Here is a 20,630-nt window from a genome sequence, read left to right as displayed (position 1 = left end):
TGTTGAATCACTGTGTTGTACTAATGTACTAACTAATGTACTAATGTACTAACTGCTGAATCACTGTGTTGAAACTACTGTAACATTGTGTGTCAACTATACTCCACTAAAAAATAAAAATTTAAAAAATATTAAGGTCTAGAGAATCAGAAGGAAGAAAGCATTATCAGTTTTCATCTGATAAGCCCCAAAATACTTTTTTCTTTTTTAAAGATTTTTATTTATTTGACAGAGAGAGACACAGCGAGAGAAGGAACACAAGCAAGGGGAGTGAGAGAGGGAGAAGCAGACCTTCCACAGAGCAGGTAGCCTAATGCAGGGCTCGATCCCAGGACCCTGGGATCATGACCCAAGCCGAAGGCAGACACTTAACGACTGAGCCACCCAGGCACCCCAGGCCCAAAATACTTTGAAAGTAACAGGAGAAAGAATGTCTGATGGTCTAGAGACAATATGAAGAATGTTTCAAGCTCAAAGAAGATCCAGAGAAGTTTCTTATGCCTTGAATATGTTCTTTACCTATAAGATATAGATGGGAGGATGTTGAAGAACAGTAAGAATAGCTTTATCCTAAAAATGAAATATGCCCCAAGTTCCTAAAAAGGAGACTCATCGCCCCACTAAACTGCAAATTTAAGGGTAGGGACCAAGTCCAATCTTTCTCTGTACTGACAGTGCCTAGTACAGAGCTTGGTAATGAGTAAATGTTTAATGATGGTCTGTTAAATGCAGGGAAGGAGAGCGGAAAAGAGATATACTGAATAATTAAGGTAAAGCCAGAACTGGTCTCTCCTCATAAGCTCTGCAACTTAGACAATAACATTTTCATACCAAGGGATAGTTGAGATTAAATCACAAAGAGACAGCTTTGTAATCTTCATCCTTAAAAAGAGATGGCAAACTGTAACACAGCCCTTGTTGCTCATCATAGCCCTCCATTAGTAGATGAGGCTGAATTTCTGAGCTGTTCGCTTTCTTTGCTGGATCAATATATAAATATGATATTATTTCTCCTATCTTAAAACAAACAAACAAACAACTCCTCTTTTCCCAACTAACAATTTTCTGTCCTTTAAGCAAAACCTTTAATGGGTTGTCTGTTCTCACTGCCTCCGATTCCTCTCTTCCCATGAGCTCACAAGATTAATTTCACTCTTCCAAGTATTCATCAAGATCACCAACGACCTCCACGTTGCTAAATCCAATGGACAGTTATTACTCCTTGTCTTATTTGATCTATCAAGAATTGTTGATCACTTCTGTCTCACTCAAACACTTCACTTGGCTCTCAGAATCCCGACTACTTCTGGTTTTCCTGCTACTTCTCTCTGGCTGCTCCTCCTTGTTCTTATTTGCTAGGTCTTCCACCTCCAGTGTATTGGTGGTCCCAAAACTCAAACCCTGAGACTTTTCTCCCTCTTTTTACTCTATGTTCACTTTCTTGGTAACTCATCTACTCTAATGGCTTTAAATACAATCTATATGCTTACAACTCTCAATTTATATTTCCAACCAAACTAGTCCTTTGAATTCCAAACTTATTCAACTATCTATTCACCTTCTTCATCTGGATGTCAAATAAGCATCTCAAACTTAACATGTATGAAAAAAACTCCAGATCTCTAACCATCCCTCAAGTTTGCTTCTCCTAGTCTTTCCCATCTCAGTAAACAGCAACTTCCCTTTTCCAATTATCTAAGCCCCAAATACTAAAGTTATCCCTGACTCCTTTCTGTTTTTTATACCCAACATCTAGCCCATCAACAAATTCTGACAGCTCTACTTTCCACTTTTCATGAACTCTACCATTAGCTCCCTTGTCCAAGCCATCACCATCTTATGTAAATTACTAGAACTGCCTTCTAAATGATCTGTGTTAGCCCTTCACCCAATCATCTGTTCTAAACAGAGCATCCACTCACTACTTTTTTTAAGTCAGATCATGTCACATATCAGCTCAAAACTTTCCTATGGTTCCTAATTTCACCTAGAATAAAAGCAAAAGTCCTCTAGAGCCATATTCAACTCTTTGCTATTCTTAAAACTGCCAGGCATGTTCCTGCCTCAGGACTTTTGTGCTTCCTTTGGTCTCTAGGTAGTATGCTCCTCTTCTAGATATCCACATAGCTCATCCTTTTCAAATAGGCTGTTTCCTCTATTTGTAATGGCCTTCCCATCCTTTTTCACCTGGAGAACTTATACTCATAAAACCAACTCAAAATATTATTTCACCCATTAAATATTCAATCATAACCTCCCTAAGTAGGTAATTCAGGAGTTTTTCATTCCTTATAAACTTTGCACTTACCCAAGCTTGAAGGGTCAAGGACAAGGACACAGGAGGATCCGGTTTTACAGGGGCCTGAAAATTATACAATTTTGGTGGTCCTTTTTAAGAAAAAGAATGCAAAAATATCTTCTGCAAACTTTATCAAAATATATAGCTTTGGAAGTGAGGGGCCCTGCAGTTTAAATTTCATTTATCTTAATGGCTAATCTATCTCTGCTGAGGAACAGTTACTGGCACCCAGTGGCTACACTGCAGCTGTTTCGGAGGAATGCAGTCCCTATCAAGCAATGATCCTAGAAATAGAGAACCAAGAGAATAAATAACCTGACCACTCTTTCCTCCTGGTCTCCAACCTCTGGGTGATGTTTCCCATTGGCTGACTTCAACTAGAAAAGGCAAGGGAATTCAGCTAATGCAGTCCATAGAGGTCAGCCTCCTGAGGCCCAGAGTATGGGAAAGACAGGATCTTGAGAAACAGAGACTATCTACCATACCATGGTAAGAATTTGGATCTTATTCCACAGGTATGCTATGCAGAGAATAAGTGGATCAGATCTTAAGAAAAATAACTGTGACAGCTGTAAAGAAGAGGATTACAAAAGCTAGAGACTAAAGAGTGGAAGAGTTCTTAAACTATAACTAGTAAAGTAGGCAGAACAGGGTTTATGAAGTGTGCTTTGAAGAAGTAACATATCATCATTTGCTTGTGTGTCTCTTTATAGGTTTCTCTCTCTTTTTAAGATTTATTTTAGAAAGAGCCAGAGAGCAGGGGGAGGGGAAAAGGGAGAGGGAGAGAGAGAATCTCAAGCAGACTCTGCACTGAGTGCAGAGCTGGACCTAGGGCTTGATCCCTGAGGATCATTACATGAGCTGAAATCAAGAGCTGGACACCTAACAGACTGAGCCACCCAGGCGCCCCTAAGGTTTCTTAACTCCTCTCCTCTTCAATCCCAAATTTCCCCAATTTGTGACTTCCTAGACAGTAAGGATTACACTTGACTCATCATTTTGTCTCACAGCCTAGTACTGTGCTTGGCACACAGAAAGAACTCAATGAACACTTGAGAGAAGGAAGGGAAAAATCAAGGGTGGGGGAAATCGGAGTGGGAGATGGACCATGAAAAACTATGGACTCCAGAAATCAAACTAAGGGTTTTAGAGGGGAGGGGGGTGGGTGGATGGGTTAGCCTGGTGATGGGTATTAAGGAGGGCACATATCGCATGGAGCACTGGGTGTTATACGCAAACAATGAATCATGGAACACTACATCAAAAACTAATGATGTCCTGTATGGTGACTAACATAACATAATAAAAAAAAGAGAGAGAGAGAGAAATAAATGGCTGAATGTTCTAAAAGAAATGCTATATAAAATAAGGAGTTTTCCAAAAAAATTTTAAAGCCTAAAGATATTCCTATAGGATGTTTAAAGTAAAAATTATGTGAAGTGAATAAATAAATGTAAAGATGGAGTCAGATACCAAAAAGGAGGGTAGAAAAAGTCTGGTGGCTACTGAACTTCACTGATAAATGAGTCAAATTAAGTTATGCCATTAAAGAGAAAGTATTTGGGATATAGGAGGTGAAGATTCAAGGAAAAATCCTTTCATTTTTTTTGAAAGACAGTAACCGACAGTTTCTTACAGAAACCAAAAACCAGAATTCTTAATCTAGCATGATCATTACTCATGCCTATAGAGAATCAAACAGTAAGACTTAAAAAACTGATCTTTTTCAATTATTTATAAATTTGCAATCCTGGGGCACCCAGGTGGCTCAGTCGGTTAAGCATTTGCCTTTAGCTCAGGTCATGATCCTGGAGTCCTGGGATGGAGCCCCGCATCGGGCTCCTGCTCAGCAGGGCGCCTACTTCTCCCTCTCCCTCCTGCTCGCCCTGCTTGTGCTCTCTTTCTCTGTCAAATAAATAAATAAAATCTTAAAAAAAAATAAATTTGCAATCGTAAGGATCAGAAACACTAACCATGGTAAATTCACCAACCCTCCAGGGAGCCTTCCCCTTCTGTATCTCAGTGCCTTTCCTTCCAGTACATGCACTGTTCTTTTACTTACTCCCAAGTCACTGAAGTTCTTAGTGGATAAGACTCATAAATGTGATCTGAGACAGTGGGAAAGCTTTGTTTATTAATAAGACAAAACAGTTTGGCCAGAAAACCTAAAAGTCTAAAGTCTGGGAATACATGGAAGTATTTTTTAAATATCCCTCAATTCTAATGGAGGAAATTCTTTCACATTTCTCCTGAACAATGGTGGTAATTGGAGGAGGAAAGGACAGGAAGAGAGGGACAACAGCATTTATCAAAGTTTATCACACTAGATCAGATTATCAGATGGAATACTCTTCCTCCAGCAATGACCTGTATATTATCCTTCAGAGCATAAGAGAACCAGCCAATAGTCAAAGAAGAGTTTTTTTACAATCATGTTTCTTGCATGATTTTAACAAGCAACTGACCAACTCAAAATATTTCAAAAATCTTTTTTGCACATGATCTAAATGGCTACCAGATTAATTTTCATTTCTTTTTTTTTTTAAGATTTTATTTATTTATTTGACAGAGAGGTAGAGAAAGAGCACAAGTAGGAAGAGCGGCAGGCAGAAGGAGAGGGAGAAGCAGGATCTCCGCTGAGCAGGGAGCCGGACGTGGGGCTCGATCCCAGGACCCCAGGATCATGACCGGAGCCGAAGGCAGCCACTTAACCAACTGAGCCACCCACGCGCCCCTTAATTTCCATTTCTAATAATGGCATATGAAATTGTTCACTGTGAATGACTATTACCAACTTGAAATCCAAACTTTCCACTCCCTCCTGGCCTTATAACCAAACACACAGAGGTTACTACATATAATGCAAAGAAAGACATCCTAGCACAGAACACTGTAAGTGGCTTTCTAGGTAATGAGAATAGCTGAATACTGCAGGCACTGGTGTTGCTTACGGTTCTAAGTCAAGAACATCACTAAGGTTTGGTTCACTCAATACTTTATACAAACATAGTCTGTTGGCTTTGTCTTCCTTCCATTGAGGCAGCAATATTTTATAATTTTCTACTGTGATTCATAATACCTTAAAGCAATCTCATTTCATACCTTATAAATGCTATAGTATTTTGTTTGAACATATTTGTATGATACTCTATGAGTGAAGACGTAAGTTTTAGGACCTGAACTTGGCAATCTTTAGCAAGAAGCTTAAGATATCTGGGCCCCAGATAACTCATTTATGAAAAAATGATAAATGTAGGCTCATGAGAAGCCTGTAATAATTAAATACAATTTATTATCAAACAGCAATGTAAACCTTAAAAGGACTAGAATATGTAAACTATTAATAGCTACCATCTACTGAGCATCTACCATGTATCAAACACTAAGTTAGATGCATTTCATACATTATCTCAACCAGCAACATTGCTATTAGTCCCATTTAAAGAAACTGAGGCTCAAAAAAGTTAGGTGACTTGCAGTAAGCCAAACAACCAAATGAGGATTTGAACTCAGGACTATCTAAGCCCCAAACTCAAGAATTAATGCTGTTGCCTCTTCTATCAAATTATGAGTTCCTTGAGAGTAGGACCTGTGTTCTATTTATCTCTGTATTCCTGTAAAGTGGCCTGTATATAACAAGTAATCAATAAATACAGATTGAATGAACACACAGAATTATAATCACACAGTCCTGGTTGGTGCAGTAAGAAAACAATGAACCACTGACATTCCCTAGAGGGTCCTACAGACACCCCTTCCTTTGTGATGCAAACTGTCAGCCAATTACTTGAAAACTGGAGCTCAAAGAAAATGCTCACAAGGCCATCACACAAGTTTGTATTTCAAAGATCTAGAGGGTGGTTCTCTGGAACCTGAAGAGTCAAGTCCACCCATGTAGGGAGTTGTGCCCGACCCAAAAGAAATAATATACTAATTGCTTCCCTTCAATGCTATCAACTAACTAGATTATTCAGACCTCATTTAGAAAGTCATAGAAAGGCTAAACTTGTCTAACCAGCTAGGGCCAAGAGAATTCTGTGGTGAGGCCCTAGAAATGGTCAAAAGTAGGCCTCCTTAACTCTAAGATAGCAATAACCCTTCTTCTCTAACCAATGATTAAGAGTACTCTCTCCTGAAGAGGGCCTGAAAAGCTCTGCAGTCCTTCTCAACATTTACTGCTGCAGGCATTTACTACTACAAGTAGGCCGAGATCACAGATAAAACCAACTTTTCATTCTTGTCCTAGCTTTAACACATAATCTCAAGTGTCCTTCTAAATTGCCTTGAAATTCAAACATGACCTAAAATTATGGTTTTTACATTGATGCTGCTGACCTATAGGTTAGTGCTGATCACGGCTACCATTCTGTAATCTTCTGCTAACAAATCAAACTAACTTAATTGAACTAGAAATCATTTTATTTGTGTGAATTTTCTTTATCTATCTAACAGAGATTGAGAATATGAGAATGTTGAACAAATGAGAAATGCAATTCAGATATAATCAGTAAACAAAGTTTACAAAACTGAGTTCTCTTCCTATGTCACAAGAAACTATACTAGAATACTCAAGATCCATCTGTACGTCCCTGAAGTTTAAGTGAGATCTTGAAGTTTAATAAAAAGCCAAAAGTGTATATATTTTCAACAAAATTGAAAAAAAATTTAAAAGTTGAGAGCTTTAGGGGCGCCTGGGTGGCTCAGTCGGTTAAGTGTCTGCCTTCGGCTCAGGTCATGATCTCAGGGTCCTGGGATGGAGTCCTGCATCGGGCTCCCTGCTTAGCGGGGTGCCTGCTTCTCCCTCTCCTTCTGTTCTTCCCCCACACCCTGCTCATTCTCTCTCTCTCAAATAAATAAATAAAAAATCTTAAAAAAAAAAGTTGGGAGCTTCAGCATCTATTACTCTAACTACACCTAGTATTTTTAAATAAAGAATTTTTTTCCTCTTGGCATAAACTACTTGTATTCCTTACAGATAGTATTTTATCTTCACACTAATAACATACAAGAAGCATCTATACTTCCAGTAGCATCTGTCCCCAACAAATTATAAATAAATGGAAGAGAGAAACCATTTCTCATTGCTTCTATCACCCTGTCAAAGTGCCTGGCAAATGGCGACTTTTAAATAAAAGTTTTGAATTAATAAAGTTTAAAACTCCATTTTATAGAATGCAAAATTACTTGATTAGGAATAGCTTAATGTAATTTCCATATTTTTTAATAAAAGTAACCTGTGGTATTTCAGAACTTAGATGTCATCGTTTCTACCTATTATTAATAGTGAACATAAAAAACAAGAACTCTAGTTCAAATAATACAAACTTTGCAAATTTAATAGTATACAGGTTTAGTGAACTTTATTTAATTTTATGCCTTATTTTGTTCAATTCTGCTTAATGAATATGGCCCTTATTACTAAGGCAATTTGTATGCCATGGACACAATATAACATATACTACTTCTGATTATAAAATTGAAGATAATAATAAAAATAATAGCTCCTAGGGGTGCCTGGGTGCCTCTGGTTGGGCTTGCCCCAATCTTAAAGGCTAATAGGCATTTATTTTCTGTCAGATCTGCAAGTCAGCCGGGCAGCTATGCTTTGGTCTGCTTCATAAATCCCATCCAGGGCCCAGAACTACCCAGAGCACATTCTTCTCCCAGCACGTCAGGGATGAACAAAGGGCAAGTCATACCATAAGAGCCCCTTTGAAATTTCTGCATATGTTTATAACATTCCACCAGCCAAAATAAGTCTCATGGTCAAGGTCAACTAGGACAGAGAAGTATCCTCCCCTAGAATGGGAGGGAGAAGTACACTGTACTGAAATAAACTAATTTTGCCTAATGATGAGAAAAGAGAAAAAATATTACCTTTGCTGATAAATAGTGCTTGTAGTAGTACAACTGAAACAGTAGAAATGCAGAACTTGTCAAAGTTAAAAGCGCCAAAATCACGTTCTTACTGATTCTACTCATTAGTCTAAGGTATTCACTTGGTTGTCTTTTGAGAGTAACCGTGTTGGTTTCATCTTTTTTGGATAAGAAGATAATCTTGCTTTCTGTAAACAAAAAAGATATTGTAAACAAAAAAGATATTTCTAAAGAAACAAAACCTACTTTTAATTTTTCCACCTCTAATAACCAGCACTACAACAAAGAAAAAGTTACCTAAAGTTCTATAGAACATTCTTTGATTTACTAATTTCCTCTCCTAAATAATTAGATATGAGACCAAACATGAAAGAACAAAAATATTTATCATGGCATTCTACAAATAACAACTGCAAATAACAAACATAAATGGGATATCTGTAAAACCTGACCAACAGAGATTTGGGGGCTTCTCCTACAGTTTCTGATTCAGTAGATCTGGTATGGGGCTTCTGAATTTGCATTTCTGACAAGCTGCCAGGCCGTGCTGATGCTGTTGACCATATTAAGAACCACTTCCACAGAAGAAATTGAGAAAATTTTTGGTCAAGAAACATCATCTGTATGATAGCTTTTTGTTGTTTTTTGTGATCTAGGATATGGTCAGTTTTTTATAAATATCCCATATATGTTTTCAGTTTTTTTGCAAATGTAAATAAAGTGTAAAGATAAAAATTTTTATTCTTTCATCTTTGGTTGCATCTATTTAAGATAAGAAACAATATAGTTCTACTTCTTTGTACCTCCTATGCACTATTTGATTTTGGTTAAACATATTATATTTAGTTCTTCAAGTGTTCATCTTTATTCCTTTAAATATACTAACAACTCTATTACTTGATGTCTAAACTTTTTGTCCTTTGTTCTCCAGCTGACAAATAAGAGAAAATCAGCAAATTTATACTTACTCTCCTGCTTTTTCTTCTCCTTCAATCTCGACTTTTATTAGTTATTTCTACCTTGTAACAGTTCTATTATATTCTGTTACTACAAATCTCAGTTAATTTGTTCTTGTTCATCCTATCTTCCTGCCAATCCTTTTGCTGAATCATCTCCATTCATCTACTGGATGGCTGATATTCATCTTCCTATACTTTATCAAAAAACTTATAGATACTATTTACCTTGAGTTCTTACATTGTTCAAATACACTTGTCAACTGATAGTTGGGCTGAGATCATACTTTCTTTCCCCTGATGACTTACAGGCTTTGTACCACTGTTCTATAATGCTAAATATCCCCTTGACAATATCTGATCCTTCCCCCAGGACTCCCCTACAGGTAAAATGACCCTTTTACTGGTGTGAACAGAGAATGCACTCCTTGCCTCTGAAATCCAAAGTTTTTAAAAACTAGGTTACATAATGATGTTGATGACTGTACAGTTGACTCTTGAACATGGGTTTGAATTATGTGGATCCACTTATATGTGGATTTTTTACAGTCCTGTAAATGTATTTTCTCTTCCTTATGATTTTCTTAATAACATTTTTTCTCTAGCTTACTTTATTGTAAATATATGGTATATAATACATAAACAAAATATATGTTAACCAACTGTTTATGTTATCAATAAGCCTTCTGGTCAATGGTATGCTATTAGTAGTTAAAATTTTGGGGAGTCAAAAGTTAACACAGAGTTTCAACTGCATGGGGGGGGTCGGTGTCCCTAATCCCCACACTGTTCAAGGATTAATGTATACTAATTTTTCTCTATTACATGCTCTTTCGATCTGTAGAACTAAGATTTCTTTAGTGGGAAGTTTCTTAAATTATATGTTTGAGTATTTTTCTGGTCTAATGTTGAATTCTCTATTTCCAGAACATAATTGGGCCTTTGTTTCATCTCTTTTCATTCTCATTTCACTTTGTTCAACTTTCAAAAGCCTGTCGTCATGCCCTTTTCTGACTTTTCAATAATGTTAATTCTCCTTTTTGCTTCCAATATGGCCATTTATTTGATTTTCTTTTTCTTCCTTTTCTTTCTTGAGCTCTGCCAGAATATGATTTATCAGATCCTGCTGTCTTACTATTTCTCCCTGGCCAAAAAACTTTGTCTATTATTTTAAAGAAGTGATTGTTTCATTAAATTTGTTAGGCCAATACAGTTTTCTCATGGGTTCTTTTTCACTTGTTTTTCCCTGTTTCTTTTTTCCTTTTTTCTTACAGCATTTTTGTGTAGATAACTGTGCTTGTTTCCTTTTTATTATTCACCTGTGAATGATGTGAACTCTACTAGGATCAGTTATTCGCAAGAGGACTGTGGAAGGAAGAAGCAGGCCTGGTTCTAGACTAGAAGATAGTCACTGATGTACAAGAAAGCATTCATAACAGAGTGTTTTGCGCATGTGTGTGAGAGAGAGAGAGAGACAAGAGAATGTGTCTGAGAACAAGAGAGAGAAAACTGTTTAGCCATGACTTCTTGCCTCACCAAGAAAGTGTGTTCTGCAAAGACGGCGTATCTGTGTTTTCTCATTTGCTCTTCCTTTCTTGCTAGTTCATGCAGCCAAACAATCCAAGGAAGCTCCCACTGCCTTCCTATACATCCCGACCCACTGTAAACAGAAGATCTCTCTCACGCTGCTCTGCAAGCTCTGAGACCTCTTCCTACTAGCATCCTCTTTTAATCTCTTCCTGCTTACATTTTGACAACCATTTCTCAAATATTTTGATTTGGGGTTATAGGATTTCTGGTCTCATCAAAGATGTAATCTCTGTCTCTCATTCTCCTTGTTGTTTCAGGGTAATTTCAGATAGAAGAGGGCACAAATGTCTCTACTCTGCCATCTTAAAAAAATCAAAAGCCTTGGTTTAGAGTTTTAAAACAATACAAATGAGCTTCCAGAGCTGAAGCCTACATGAAGCAAACACGGTATTATATAAAATCAACAAACTACTTAAGAGAAACGATACCAACAGTAATATAGAGCAAAAACAACTGAATAAATCACAATCATGTTCTGTTTCCTCAAACTGTAAAAACTAGCAACATATATAAAATAACACTGATGATGACATTAGTTTTTGCTGTCAGTTAAAATCTGTTAAAATAAAACAAATACTCTGATAAAAGTAGCTCACAAGATGACAAGGAGAATATCCTTCATTTTCAATATTTCAGCTGTTTCTTGTAGTTATATTAAATAGTGCATCAACATATTGTATACTGATTCCTATGTAATTTTCTAAAGTGGCATTCAGAGTGTGCCGTAACTGAGACTCTTCTATGCCTGAATTAATAAATAGAAAGAAAGCATAAAAGGCCCATATACACTACTACAGAAACATAAGGTCCAAATTATTGTCTTGTTCTCCTTTTTGGACATGTCTCTAATCTATAATTAATTCTTAACATAAAATAAACCTCCAACACATATCATCAATCACTTAACTCTACTGTTATTATCAAGATGATATCCAATTAACTTTACTTATTTTCTATAAATGCCAAGGCAATTCAACTGCAAAAGAGGAGTATGCACCTGTCAAAACATTCCTTTTTGCTAGCACGATCTCTTTATTAGGAATGTAGTTACCACTTTAAAATGAAAAATGTGATACTTATAAAAAGAGAAGCCAAGACTTACTGATTTCTCCTCTAAAATATCTCTGGCATCAACCCCCTCTTCTTTCTTCACTGTCATTCTAATTTAGACTCTAACTGTACCTAATATGCTAATTTTAACTGAAGCCCCAGTCTCCACTTTCTACCTACCCATAACCTCACCTACACAGCGACAAATATACCAAGCTGCTGATAGATGAATTAAGTTATGCCATTATAAAAAATTTTCAGGGCGCCTGGGTGGCTCAGTTGGTTAAGCGACTGCCTTCGGCTCAGGTCATGATCCTGGAGTCCCGGGATCGAGTCCCGCATCGGGCTCCCTGCTCAGCAGGGAGTCTGCTTCTCCCTCTGACCCTCTTCCCTCTCACGCTATCTCATTCTCTCTCTCAAATAAATAAAAAATCTTCAAAAAAAATTTTTTTCAGTGACTCTCTACCACCTACAAATGAAGTTCCAATTCCATACAAGAGTATGCACAATCCCACTGAACACAAGCAAATTCTCTAGGCTTTTCCCACTTCACACACCCTGAAATTTTTGCCCAAGAATTCCTGGAATACATACCACACTTCCCTGCTTCTGCTTTTGCTCATCCCTCTTGTGTGAAATGCTCTCATCCATTTCCATAAAACTAGCTCAAAAGCTCTTTTCATAACTCCTCTCAGGTAACCCTTTTATAGTCTTTCATGCTCTTCTGAGTCAAAATTAATCTCTCCTACCTCTAAACTCCTAGTTTTACCTTCCTGCTGGGAACATTTACTGACTACCTTACAAGCACAGATGCCACAAAAAGCTAAGAGCTGGAGATAAAATGATAAATAAGATACAGTTCCCTATTTTCTAAGAGTTTAGAGATGAGTAGGGAGACATTTTCAAGAGAAGAATGGTGATGTTGATGGTGATGGAAGGTGTGATGTGTACCTTAAGAATAGCATGAGAAGTTTTTTCCAAAATGCACAGACCCCATTCCTTACCACCCCCACATCTAGTTTGTGATAGACTCTACCAGAGGCAAATATGGGGGCAATGTAAACAGTGTAATTACTATGAAGGAGTAAGCACAAATTACTATGGGAACACAAGGAGAGGCTTTTACTACCTTCCATTTTGGATTATACTTATCAGTACATATGAATAATTCCCTCTTCCAGCCTAAAACTGGCTGAATTAATATAAAGAAATATCATGTATGCTAAGTACACTCAAATACATTGCAGAACGCTCAAGAGTACACAAAATTATTTTTTAAAGTTTTTATTTTAAAAAGTTTTCTGTCCTGCAGGAACTTCTATGTTAAAACAAAATATGAAATATGAAAGTGATTTTTTTTTTTTTTTTTTAGAATTTAAAGCCCATACCTTGTTCCAACTCCTGAACAAGAAACATTTAAGGGCGCCGAGGGGGCTTAGTTGGTTAAGCAACTGCCTTAGGCTCAGGTCATGATCCTGGAGTCCTGGGATCGAGTCCCGCATCGGGCTCCCTGCTCGGCGAGGGGCCTGCTTCTCCCTCTAACCCTCCCCACTCTCATGTACTCTCTCTCTCTCTCTCTCACTCTCTCAAAAATAAATAAATCTTTAAAAAAAAGAAACGTTTAAAAATAACATGGAGAACTATAGCAAAATAGAAGCAAAATAAAAACATTCTTTGTGCATACATTTCTTTTCATATGTTACATTTTACCTATCATAATAAAAGTTCTGGGGAGGATAAGTAATGTATTTTTTTTACTTATACTTAGGGAAAGCTTCCTAAAGAAGACAGTATATGATGTCTAATGAAAAAGAGAAGAACAAGTATTGCAAAGGTAATAAATTAAAATGAGGGGAAAATAAAGGGAAAAAAGCAAATGTTTTCAGAAAAATTTATAATGCAGACACTAAGAGGAGTTAGGAGGTTTAAGTAACTCAATTATCTTCAAGTTCTAATGCAAATATGAGAAGGTTAATGTAAGTATGGTATATTACAGCACAGAACGTGTCTCAGATGACACGGAAGCCTGCCATCACCAGTGCCATAAACTGAGAATTGGCAATGAAGAAAGGACTGGGTAGATCTGCTTCCCAATGAATCTTTAATGGGTTATACGTGTCAGAACTATCAACCCCCTCATTCTTTGGGCCTGGGGTAGCCAGAGCCCAAAACTGGTCATCTCCAGCCAAGAACGAACACATTCTTATAACCTTTATTATCAATTTCACTATGTGTCAAGACATGAAAAAGGCTGGAAAAAAACTGGTGGTAGATCAAAGCTATACACAAATGTGAAAGGAAATGTACAGGATGGGGAATTCAAGACAAGTTCCCAGACTCTCTCTACAGCCAAGAGCAGCATTTCATGTTCTTTCGGCTTCCCATTCGCCCATTTTACATTATTTGTTTTCTTACAGATAATGGCAATGAAACACTCTGACGCCTGGCTTACCTGACATCCCATGACCACCACCACCACCACCACCACGCCTTTGAGAATCATCAGTAAGGATCTGTCTGAAAGAATGTCTAACTGCCTGACTTTTTTATTCCACTTTTCCCTACTCCGGCCTTCTGGATCATCTCTCTTGACATCAGAGGCCCTCCGACAAGAAATGTCAGCCCTGACACCTAATTTAGGTTCACAGATGATGTGTGCTAGCCTGTTCCCCTCAATGCTGCTAGGTCCCAATTTATTCAGGGACATAAGAGAAAGGAAAGGGAGACATGGGTGGTATGAATCAGATAGAACTGAAATTCAAATATGGCTTGCACTGCAAAATAAAACAGGAGGTTAACCGACAGAGAAGAGGGCAGTGTAATTAGGCAAAGGCACGATTAGAGAGATGAGGCAGCATTTTAGAAAGCACAAAGAGAAAATGCTTCTACAAATGTATTCAAGGTTAAGACATGAAAAAAAATCAACATTTCCAGCTGCTATAAGCAAAAAAAGGCCCAGGAGCAATAGATGCTACCCATCTTCCCTAAATACTGCTGGTCTTTCATATTGTTCATTTCCTTTTCCTTCACGGCTAACTTCTTGAGAGTTATCTGTAGCCTGGGGGTTAAGGTTAGACTGCACGGGGTTAAGAATTCTCTTTAACTGGGGCGCCTGGGTGGCTCAGTCGTTAGGCGTCTGCCTTCGGCTCAGCTCATGATCTCATGATCTCATGATCTCAGGGTCCTGGGATCGAGCCCCACATGGGGCTCTCTGCTCCGCGGGAAGCCTGCTTCTCCCTCTCCCACTCTCCCTGCTTGTGTTCCCTCTCCCGCTGTGTCTCTCTCTGTCAAATAATCTTAAAAAAAAAAAAAAGAATTCTCTTTAACTGCTTAACACTCATTTACTTCTTCACCCTCTGCAATATAACCTCTACTTCAACATGCTGACACCTGGGATTAAAAAAAAAAAAAAAAAAAATTGGTCTATTTAATGCTCCAGAAAAATTGCAAATATCCAGTGACTCCTTTCTAAATGACTAGGAAATGATAAGGTTCTGCAGAGAGTATCTGAAATGATAAACCTAGATAAGAAAGTCTAGCTAAGAAAGGAAGTGAAGATAGGAAGGTATTGATATTACAAGGGCAAAGTAAAAAGGTGAAGGAAGCGGTGTTGTCTAATAAGCCTACGATACTCTCCTGGATATAAAATCCAGATGAAAGTTCTCTTTACATTCTCTTGCTCTTAGTCATTTTATTAGGGATACTTCCCATAATCTACTGGTTAATTACGACTTATAAATATTCCAGCTGACTGCTGGATATGTCTTCTTGAACATTCCACTAACACCTAAAATGAATCACTGTCCGCCTTCACACCAGATTTCTTTCATGACTTGACCATCTATTCTGTTAATAGTATCCCTATATTCTCAATTACTTATGTTAAATAGTTTTTGTGGTTCTAACTCTATATCTAATGAGTCAACAAACTGTGTATCCTTCTCAGTGTCTCTAAAAGCTGTCATTTCTTTTCCATTTGCGTATAGTTAACCTCATTTAAAGGCCTTATTACCTCTGTCTAAATAGAAAGCCTCCTGCATGAATATCCTACTACCAGGCTTTCCTCAAAATACCCATCTTAGAGATCAAAGTCAAATTATTTCTAACGTACCTCTTTGTGTCACTTCCTCTACTTTAAGACCTTCTATGGCTGATTTTGTACTATTCTTTTGTATGAATCCACTGATACAGTACCATCTCACCTGGGTGCCTTTGCCTATGCTATTTCTTCTATCTATAATGCTTTCTCCCCCTACCTCCCTGCCTCTCTCACTGCCTACTGAGTAAAGGCTCCAAAGACAGACTGCTGTCTTCAAATCCTGCTCTGGCACTTGTAACCCGTAGGACTTTGGGCAGGTTACTTAATGTCTTTGTTGCCCCCATCTTTAGAGTGGATCTATAAATTGTACTTGACTCAAAAGGCTATTCAGAGGATTGAACAAATTAAATCATGTAAAGCACTGAAGAGCACCTAGAACGTCAGAGTGCACAGTAATGCTAGCAATAATTAGTAACAGTCATCTTAAAGGTCTACTAATAATTCCCTCTGCTCTCAGACAATTAAAGTCCCCTTCTCTTATATTCCCACACCACTGTATATCTGTACTATTTTTTTTAAGATTTTATTTATTTATTTATTTATTTGACAGAGAGAGACACAGCGAGAGAGGGAACAGAAGCAGGGGGAGCAGGAGAGGGAGAGGCAGGCTTCCCGCGGAGCAGGGAGCCTGATGCGGGGCTCGATCCCAGGACCCTGGGATCATGACCTGAGCTGAAGGCAGATGCTTAATGACCGAGCCACCCAGGCGCCCTATACTATTTTTGCAGTCAGTCTTAAATTACAGGACCTTGAGACAGGAGGCTATCATTCATGTTTTTTTTATCCTGTGGTATTCTGCATTTCAAATTCTTCCACAGTAGAATTTAAGCACAAACACAGATTTAAAAAGCAACTTTTTACAGAAGAGAAGAGTTCTATGTGGCCAGAAGAGTACAAAAAAATCTGAGATGAGTGATGAATGCAAGCAGGTGTGGGTGAAGAGTTACAGCCAGAGTTTATGTCACACAGGTCAGTTTGGTTTGCTACCTCATCCATTCATTAACTTCACAAATATTGCTAAGCCGTATGTACTAGACACTGGGCAAGCTGCTAGCAGTTCCTTGTCACAAGACTATAGGGTATAAACAAAAGATTATGGTTATTTCAAAGGCAGCAGAAACTTGAGGAACCGAGGATTTCTTTCGACCCAACCATTATTTACATAAGCTATTCCTTGGGGTCATTTAAAAACTACTTTAGTTAGCATACACTCCAGAGTAAGGACAGTTGTTTGGTCTTTGGGTTGGGTGAAGGTATTTTTTTTGTTTATTCTATGTGAACATCAATTGATTTTCAAATATTTAAAAATCTTTCATTCTGGGTCAATTAACAAGTACTCATTTACTACTGCTTACACTTTATAAGCTTTAATTATGTTAATAACTTCCCATTTTTTGAGTAACAGAATGGTGTTAAACCAAGTTATTTTTAACTGAGTCTTCCTTTCAAGAATGCAAGTACTTAATTGCTTGGTTCACGTGTGGGTACTGGGCTTAGTAAAATTATATAGCTAATAGAATCAAACACAGGGCTCAGAATGTATCAAGTACTTAAGATAATATATAAAGTGTGAACATATGCACACATATAAAATCTGGATGGATATTCACCAAAATACCAATAACGTCTAGGTGGGGGAAATGGGTGATTTTTTACATCATTTTTTTTTTTTTTTAATTTATTTGGCAGACAGAGACACAGCGAGAGAGGGAACACAAGCAGGGGGAGTAGGAGAGGAAGAAGCAGGCTTCCCGCCAAGCAAAGAGCCCAATGTGGGGCTCAATCCCAGGACCCTGGGATCATGACCTGAGCCGAAGGCAGACGCTTAACAACTGAGCCACCCAGGCGCCCCTTTTTACATCATTCTTTATGCTTTTCTATACTGTCCCAATATTGTTATAATGATCATACATTATTTTCATAAAGGCAATGAAATTATTAATAAAAACAGATGGTGAGTAGTAGCAGTGGTTTAATAACTGCCGCATTTGCCAGACAGGACTTAGGTCTTCACAACTGAAAAGCATGGTCCTCAGACCAGCAACATCAGCATCATGTTGGGAGTTTGTGAAAAATACAAACATAGAGACCCTACTACAGACTTACTGATTTAGAATCTACATTTTAACAAGATCCTCAGGTGATTCCTATGTATGTTAAAATTTGAAAAGCACTGACCTAGAAGCTAAGGCCCTTACATGCAGGAATACTAGGAACAACAGCAGCCTTTTTCGTCAGTATATCCTTAGCACCCAGCAGTGCCTGAAACACATAAATATTTGTTGAATAAATAAATATGTAAATGATATTACTTCTGAGTAGACAATTAGAAAGACAATGGAGATTATATTTATTTATTTTCTGCCAGTGTTCCTAGAAATGGGTGCTTAATATTTGCTGCAAATGCTGTTAAATTATTTTAATAACAATGCTGGCCTCAACAACCTACTATGGCTACACGTAATCTTTTTTAAAACGAGTCATTGCTCATTGCTCATTGCTCTGAGAGCCACGTGTCTCCTTCAGTCATTTTTCTAGCCTCCCATCAATGGGTGCATCCTCTAGTTACTCTAGAATCTATCCCTCAAAGCAAACTTATTTCAAGATATTTAACTACCACCTCTGAGAGAAAACTCACTATTTAAGTTCCAGTCTATGAACTCCATCTGCCTATATTTCCAACTCTATTTCCTGCACCTCAAACTCAGTATGTTCAAAATTAACCATTTCATTGTCCATCAACCATCTCCCTCCCCCATTTCAGAAAGTTGTTCTCCATTCTTAGACTCAAGTTTTACAGGCTTTAGAGGAGAGAGACCACCTTGTCCAACAACATCATTTTACAGAGAATAGGTTCTAGAAGAATTAAATGATAGCCCAAGAAGCTAATTATTCACAACATCCAGAGCTACAACCTGAATCACCTTACTGCCAATACATTATTGCATGCTAGAATTCTGATAAAATGCTCACTTTTGTCAACGGCACTTAAATTCACTTTTTCAAAACCCAGGTTCTAAATATCAATCACCTAGACCCAAGAAATCAAGTCCTATATATTGCTGACATGTCTCTTATTCCTTTTTCTTCCTTTTCAGACATAATGCACTTTCTTTCCACTTGGGGTTCCTTTGCTATCCAGTGCCATCCTTCCCAAGTCCTCTATGCCCTTGACACCTAGCCAGAAACAGACTAAAATATGAATGCCTCAGGCGCCTGGGTCTCTCAGTCAGTTAAATGTCCCGACTCCTGGTTTGGGTTCAAGTCATGATCTCAGCTCATGAGATCAAGCCCTAAGCCCCTCCACGGGCTCCACCTCAGCAAAGAGTCTGCTTCAGATTCTGTTTCCCTCCCCTAAAGTTAGTTAGTTAGTTGATAGATAGATAGATAGATAGATAGATAAAATATGAATGCCTCTTCCTTGCCTTTTCTATCTTTACCCAAGGTGCTCAACAGAGATGGTTCCTGATGATTCAAACCCTACCCAACCCCAGAGCATCCCAGTCTTTTCTACTAGGCCTCCCTCTTCTCCCAATCCCTAATGCACTGCTCCATTGATCATTTTGATATCTGTTCATAACTTGACCTTTATTCTTTGGAAACCTGCTATCTTCAAAAGTAGAAAGAACCTGACATCATGTAGGTCCTCTTTTTACATCTGAGAAAACCAGGGCCCTGAGAGAAGTGACTTGCCTCATGTTACCTGAGAAACTGATGGTGATGAATTCTGAACTCAGTTCTCCTCACTCCTATTCAAAGCCTGTGACAACCACCTCTACACATATCCAGTCTTTCCAGACATCCCCCCAACTGACAGTGCAAACAAAAGGCAAACATCAAAGCCATATGAAACTTTAGCATGACTAGCAGCGTCCATCCATTACGAAGCACAAAAAGGGGTTGTTTCAGTAAATATTCCTCCAAATGAACTAAAAGTTGAACCCACGGGGAAAGCATCAAAATGAGAGATGGTTAATTAAATTATCCCTCTCTATAAAACTGTTGTAGTTCCCCAGTGCCCGTGGAAGAACTCCACACTCATAGAGCATCAAGGTCCTTCCCGGTTGAGACCCAAAGTTAGCTGCCACCACATTCCTAGCGTTCCCTTCTCTGCACCCATTCCTCCAGCCATTACCCTAATATGCACACGGTGCTGCCCAAACCCAATCGTTCCTTTCATGCTTCTGCACCCTTGCACACATTGGTCCCACAACCTGCAGTGCTCTCCACCCCCCAACCCCCAGTGCCTGTCCTCTCGCAAATCCTGAGATGGCTCTCATGGCCCTGCTCAGACGTCAAGCAAAGTCCTACGAGGGTCTGGATCGCCCTCCAAAACTGAGCCTGTCCCAGGATGCGGATTTTACTTGCTGACACGCCCAGGAGCGTGGGAAGGACTGCCCCAGTGGTAAATGACTCAGAGTGCCCCCGCCCCGCCCGGAGCGCGCTCAGCCTGTGGTCCCCTCGGCCGCTGGGAGGCTGGGGGAAGTGGGTGCCCAGAATTCTGGGGGATGCCCGGTGAGGGCACCCGAGCCACCGAGGATACCTGTCTGAAAAACCCTCCCATCCCCCGCGACCAAGAGGCGTTATCTACACCTTACCTCACCCAACAGCGGCGGCAACTCCGCTTTACGGCATTCACAGCAACTGCTGCAAAAGGTGCCGTCAAGTACAGAACCGTGGCTATTGCGGTTGCTGTCGGAGACGATCGCATTGAACTGACTCCGATCTCTGCGTGTTTAGGGCTCCTGCTACTTTTTCA

The 20,630-nt window shown here is 38.7% G+C and overlaps 1 protein-coding gene across 3 annotated transcripts in view; it reads right to left on the bottom strand.

Moving 5' to 3' along the window:
* Nucleotides 1-18,135, bottom strand: part of FKTN (fukutin) — a 63,409-nt gene extending 45,274 nt beyond the window's left edge. For 2 of the 3 annotated variants that reach the window (XM_028108841.2, XM_028108843.1), the window contains exons 1-2: nucleotides 18,050-18,135; nucleotides 8,177-8,364 (exon numbers count right to left, since the gene is read on the bottom strand). In XM_028108841.2, the coding sequence (XP_027964642.1) occupies nucleotides 8,177-8,281 (105 nt within the window). In that variant the 5' untranslated portion in view covers nucleotides 8,282-8,364; nucleotides 18,050-18,135. Of the gene's footprint in view, nucleotides 1-8,176; nucleotides 8,365-18,049 lie in introns of those variants that run through there. The other variant, XM_028108842.2, reaches the window with a different exon arrangement.
* Nucleotides 18,136-20,630: the final 2,495 nt, after the last annotated feature.

Source organism: Eumetopias jubatus, unplaced genomic scaffold (assembly GCF_037043125.1).
Source record: "Eumetopias jubatus isolate StellerSeaLion01/CBP00866 unplaced genomic scaffold, mEumJub1_p1.0 scaffold_15, whole genome shotgun sequence".
NCBI classification, from domain to species: Eukaryota; Metazoa; Chordata; class Mammalia; order Carnivora; family Otariidae; genus Eumetopias; species Eumetopias jubatus.
The sequence above is the reverse complement of the archived record's forward strand: the minus strand, read 5'-3'. Positions and strand labels throughout refer to the sequence as shown.